The 6,340-nt window shown below is 40.7% G+C and overlaps 1 protein-coding gene across 1 annotated transcript; it reads left to right on the top strand.

The window, feature by feature from the left end:
- Positions 1 to 1,525: 1,525 nt before the first annotated feature.
- fzd7b (frizzled class receptor 7b) lies at positions 1,526 to 5,384 on the top strand. The gene is made up of 2 exons (XM_058778559.1): positions 1,526 to 1,926; positions 2,888 to 5,384. Exon 2 carries the CDS (start codon positions 2,895 to 2,897, stop codon positions 4,551 to 4,553), a length of 1,659 nt encoding a protein of 552 aa, XP_058634542.1. The 5' UTR covers positions 1,526 to 1,926; positions 2,888 to 2,894; the 3' UTR covers positions 4,554 to 5,384.
- Positions 5,385 to 6,340: the final 956 nt, after the last annotated feature.

Raw genomic sequence — 6,340 nt, 5'->3', positions numbered from 1 at the left:
GGAACGACAAATTGTTGTCAGAGAGTATGTGTGAGAGGAAAGAATTGAGAAAGAAAGGAGATAAACATTGCAGTAATTAGGTGTCAGATTTAGCTGAATAATCCGAGTCTTTTCAACCTGGGATTCTGATATAGTGCTTCTTATGGCCTGGTGTAATATCAAAAACAGTTACTAGCTTCACATCAATGTATTCTTAAAGACTACAAATGTCATCTTTTATTAAAAGATCTGCCGAAAAGTATTTTTTCCCCTCTATTTAAACAAGAAGAGTACAGACTGCTCTGCTCTGCTCTCACATAATCTGTTTTCTTTGCGACTTTCTTTCAGATGTGAGTCCATCCCTGAGTCCAAACTGCTGCTAGCAAGATCCCTGAATCAGTTTTGAAGTGATATTGGAGGTCTGGTCAAATACTGTGTGTTTGCGTAATTAATTCAGCAAGAGATAAGGAATGCTGACAGATGGATAAAATATTCTGTTGAATGTGAAAGGGAGAGACAAATGTTTGTATAACAGACATTGGATCCAGATATCTTTCTGGCAGAGATGTGGATAAGCAAAAAGAACAGACATAGTGATAAACATATCTTTAAAGTCATTGATTAGGTTTATTTAGACTCTGATTGCTATCAAATTCATTTTGATTTTGAGAACAGGCACATTGTCTGTGCTATTCAATTAAGGGTGCACCAAAAAATGGAAAAACTATTTGAAGCACGACTGGAAAAAAAGTGTTTTGCATCTGTTATATGCCTTGCTTTAGGCTTAGACCATTTAAAAAAAAGTGTTTTGCAGTGTGTCGCCCTATGCATTTGCCCTGGTTTCGTCATCAGATGTGTCTCTGGCTGTATAAATCTACAAGACTCACATACCATTGAGATTTATCAACATCTCTGAGCTCAAACATCACTATAAATATGGCCATTACAGCAGGAATATGTCACTAGTTTGGCCTATGGTTTCCAATACTTAGCCAGTGATTTCTCATAAACAGATTTCTCATTAATCATAAGTACACATGCGCAGGCTTTCTGCCCATTTTCAGGTTACAAATCACAAGACTTAACTTTTCACAAGTTGAATGTGCTCGTATATTTGTTTGAGAGTAATAATTCAGTCCGGCTCCCACTTCATCACCAAATGGCTTTATGATCTATGTGGCAGAAATCACATTCAGTTGAGGAGTCTCTGCTATAAATCCATTAGTTTTACTGCACAAACATCTATTTCTAAGGTTCTTGCACTCGAATCCCAGATAGCTAAAAAAAAGATTGTCCCTCCAAATATGATCAAATTTTAAAGACAATTTAAATCACCTATGCACCTAAGATTCACTTTGAACTGGAGAATTATTACACTCGTTCAGTTTGGGCCCCAAGATTCCAGCACATATTCATACATTTAAAATAAATTAGAAAATTCATTTAGGAGAAGAAGACACTACAATCCCACCCTTTTCTAAAATATTCCTTCCGATCCAATAAGGAACGCTGCGCTAAGAAAAACACATCTTCCCATTGGTGGGAAGGTAGGAGGTTTCAAGGCGCCCCGTGGAGAAGCGCTAGGGACCTTGAATGAAGGGCTGCTTGAAACCGTTTTATCATTACTGTGGAGCAATGTGGAGTCAGCGTATCAACTTTACAGTGATAGAGCTGCAGATTCAACAGGAGTGGCGGAGAAAGTTTCTTACATTGTGTTGTAAGGGAGAGGAGGGCCGAGCTCAAAAGGAGGCAGATGTTTGGGGATTCTGATGATGAAATATGTGGAGTAGTCTCGAAAAAAAGGGGTCATGAATACCTGAACGCAAAAAACTCTGAGCTGGAGGATAGTTTGTGATTCGCCTACGAGTGATCAGACACGTCTGGAGCTCCAGATCGGATTGGAGGAATATCCCATTGTAACAAGTTTCGCGGAACACGAACATTCTAGTAAGTTTACATTTGTTTGTGTTCGGTTTTATGCGACAATGGATGAAGTTTAAGTCTATTTATAGAGTTTTATGTGTGTAACGTTAGATATATTTAATCTCACGACTTGGTTTTCGTTGTGAATCATTCCTTTGTTTAAAAGTTCCCCGAAACTCGTTTTTGCATTTTTTTTAAACTTACAGCTACTATACACTTTATGTTTTGTATTATTTTCTTGCATGTAATGACCTCAATTTCACTAATAATTGTTCATTAGAGACTATTACTTCTTCCAATGGTGTGACCGGTGTTTATACAATTATTCACTAGTACTTAATTATTGCATACTTCTAGTTATAAATTCCCTACTAGTCATTAACCATATACTGACGATTTAAGTTTTCCATTGTTTCTGGTAACACATTGAAAATTTTGCCATTTAATTCTATGGAGTTGCCTTAATTTAACTAGTAGCTTACTAGTTTTGCTCATTAGTTACAATTCCTTTATACTAGTCATATGTAATGATTAGTCAGAATGGCTACTTTTATAATTACAATTAAAAATTGTACTAGTAAGGTTAGTTACTAGAAAGGTGTGTCTGTTTAGTTAGTACTAAGAAAATTGGAAGAGATGCTAGTAACTATTTAAATGGTTACAAGTACTAAAAAATGAAGTATTAATATCTAGTGAAGAGGTACCAGTAAAACTACAATATGTACTAGCAACAAATATTTTTGCCTGAAGTAAACAGCTGATATATATCAGTAGTTGATACACTTCCAGTAACAAAAGAACAGTTGCTTGCCACTACTTGGATAGTGACTAATTGAATAGATAGTTTAGAAAAGAAATAGTATCTCATGATTAGTTAGTGAAATTCTTAAAAGATACTAGTCGCTATTGGATTACTTCTAGTTAAAAATAACTACTAGCTGTAAGATATAAATGGTTAAATTTTCCACATTTCTATGTTTTCCAGGCAATCAATGATGGCTGTATGGGAAGTCAATCCATGCCTCTTATTCATCGCAACACTTCTGCTTGGACTGTCTTCCGCCCAGTATCACGGAGAGAAGGGTATCTCCGTCCCAGAGCACGGGTTCTGCCAACCCATATCTATCCCCCTGTGCACAGACATCCAGTATAATCAAACTATCATGCCAAACCTCCTGGGACACACCAACCAGGAGGACGCAGGACTGGAGGTGCACCAGTTCTACCCCTTGGTCAAAGTTCAGTGTTCTCAAGATTTGAAGTTTTTCCTCTGTTCCATGTATGCGCCGGTGTGTACTGTTCTAGAACAGGCAATTCCTCCCTGTCGCTCTCTGTGTGAGCGTGCGAGACAAGGATGCGAGGCCCTCATGAACAAGTTCGGCTTCCAGTGGCCCGAACGACTCCGCTGTGAGAACTTTCCAGTGCACGGAGCAGGAGAGATCTGTGTGGGACAGAACAAATCAGACCCCGACATCCCGGCGACAGACCCTGCGCCTTATATACCGGACCCCTTCACTCCACGCATGCATGCGCCACGCCAAAGTCAGGCTTTTACTTGCCCTCTTCAACTCACAGTCCCTTCCTACCTCAATTACCAGTTTTTAGGGGCAAAAAACTGCGGCGCCCCTTGCGAGCACAAACAGCCGCACGGCCTGATGTACTTCAAGGAGGAAGAGGTCCGATTCGGTCGGCTCTGGGTGGGAATCTGGTCAATCCTGTGCTGTGTGAGTACCCTGTTCACGGTCCTCACTTACCTTGTGGATATGCGCCGGTTCCGTTACCCAGAACGCCCCATCATCTTCCTTTCCGGGTGTTACTTTATGGTGGCGGTGGCTTATGCGGCCGGGTTTTTGCTGGAGGATAAGGTGGTCTGCATTGACAAGTTCAGGGATGACGCTTATAGGACTGTGGCTCAGGGGACTAAAAAAGAAGGTTGCACCATTCTCTTCATGATCCTGTATTTCTTCGGCATGGCCAGCTCAATCTGGTGGGTGATCCTGTCTCTGACGTGGTTCCTTTCTGCTGGAATGAAATGGGGCCATGAAGCAATCGAAGCTAACTCTCAATATTTCCACCTGGCAGCATGGGCCGTCCCTGCTGTGAAGACCATCACCATCCTCGCCTTGGGACAAGTGGATGGTGACCTTCTGACCGGCGTATGCTACGTGGGCATCTACAATGTTGACGCCTTACGTGGATTCGTCCTTGCCCCCTTGTTTGTTTACCTCTTCATCGGAACGTCTTTTCTTCTGGCTGGATTTGTCTCGTTGTTCCGCATCCGTACCATTATGAAGCATGACGGCACCAAGACAGAAAAGCTGGAGAAGCTGATGGTGCGTATTGGCGTTTTCAGCGTCCTCTACACCGTTCCGGCTACTATCGTTATTGCATGTTACTTCTACGAACAAGCGTTCCGTGAGCAGTGGGAAAAAACTTGGCACATGCAGACGTGCAAGCGTTTTGCCGTGCCGTGCCCGGCCAACAACTTCGCGCCAATGACGCCGGATTTCACTGTGTTTATGATCAAGTACCTCATGACTATGATCGTAGGAATCACATCAGGATTCTGGATCTGGTCTGGAAAAACTCTACAGTCGTGGCGCAAGTTTTACAAGCGGCTGGGCAACAACCAGGGCGAGACGACAGTGTGAACTGAGCTTTGTGAGAAATACAGGTCAATATTGAAAGGAAACGTGAACTGCGATCAGGTCACACATACTACATTAAACCATGCTGATGGTAGAAGACACTGCTGCGTGAGCCCAGCATGATGCTTTTCTCATTTATAAAGTGCCCAGACTTTGCCAATCCTTTTGAAAGCACAACTCCAAAGAACATGCATTTCTCCAATGGACTAAATCTCAAAATGGTTTTTAAACTTCAAGCCTTGGAAACCCTACTAATGATTTTAATGGAAAAGATGGCAGAACTCTTATCTTTCATACTGATGTGGGGACTTTAATGATGACTTCGGTTATCAGGAGTATACGCCACGTTTTCTTCACCCCGTGGCGTGCAAAAATCTCTGCAATTTTGTCTTGTGCCTTGCAGTACTGATCAATTCCTGTTGTTGAATGAATGTCTCTCTTGTTTTGTTTTTTTTACCACATTTTTGTTCATTTTCTCATAGATTACATATTTTAGTATTTGGTTGCACATGGCCATTTATTTAGATTTTAGAACTAGTTAAATTTAATGTTCTTTGGTCATGAGTTGCTTATTCATCCATGTTGCCATATCAAGCCAGGTCTCATGAAGTAATTTAATATTCTGCCATTTTAAAGGCCTTAGTGACGCGAAAGTGACTGACAGGATTAAAAATGTTTAGCCCAGAAGTATGTACAGGAGGAAATGTTACCATATTTCGTTTTTTGTAAATATCACATTTCTGTCAAAAGATGTATGATGTATTTAAGCAGATGAATTTTGTTTAAGGCCTTTTTCAATTTCACTTAATAAAGTGATTAGATTTTTAAAAGCTGCTTTGGCTTGATTTCGTTTGTACAAATGGTGACTCGTGTCGATGCCCTGACGACACTTTGATATTTCCCCCAAAACAGTTGTTAGCAAGTAGTTGAAACTGATAGCCGCATAATTTACTACAACAACAGACCTCAAGTGAGTATCCCTCCATGTGTCTCGAGTCCATTAATGGTTTCAGTCTGTAGCATGAATCTTAAGAGGGGAGAAGCAAGGACAACGACAGAATAGGAGTGAACTAAAGAATTAAGGGGGACTATAATGGTGAAAGAGTAAACATTTCTTCTAAGACATAAAACATAAAAGTGGCCTACAAAAACAGGATATAATCACAAATGGTGTGAAGTTTGCCACCCTGCCTCTGGGACAACAGGAAGCCCTGAGATGCACCAAAGCATAAGATCTCTTCCCCTCCTCTCCAAATGAAACTGGATACTGCTTCATTCTTTAGGGTGAGGGAAACGCCCCATCCCACGTCCCCTTCTCCTGTTTTTTTTTTCTTCCAGAGAGTTGGGGTATGTTTCTGTGTAAGGGCATTTGGAAGGTGATGGGGGTGGGTGGGTTACAATATCTTTGAGAATAGATACAGTACTAATGAGAATTTTGAGAAGGAAAGATCTAGAATTCTTGTATTCGGTATCTGGAATACCACGTTTCATCCGTGTCCAAATAGTATAGGATTATGATTACATGGCAGCAAGCCATAATGCTACAAACTGCCTTTGTAAAACATGTTTTTAATCTGTAATTTGAACAATAATGTTCATAAAACATTCATAAAGTAGCTCTAGATCATGCAGTTGTTTTTCTAGTGTAAAATGATTATTTGTGTGGGTACATGCACCCCAGTGTCTGATTGGGTGTGTTGGCACTCAATGCCTCTGGGGATGTGAAGTGTGTAAAATTCACAGCGTGTGCAGCCAAGAAACGTCCATCATTTGGATTGACAGTTGGGTTT

Source organism: Onychostoma macrolepis, chromosome 06, assembly GCF_012432095.1.
Source record: "Onychostoma macrolepis isolate SWU-2019 chromosome 06, ASM1243209v1, whole genome shotgun sequence".
NCBI lineage: Eukaryota > Metazoa > Chordata > Actinopteri > Cypriniformes > Cyprinidae > Onychostoma > Onychostoma macrolepis.
Note: the sequence above shows the minus strand (reverse complement) of the source record. Positions and strands in the feature narration are given on the sequence as shown.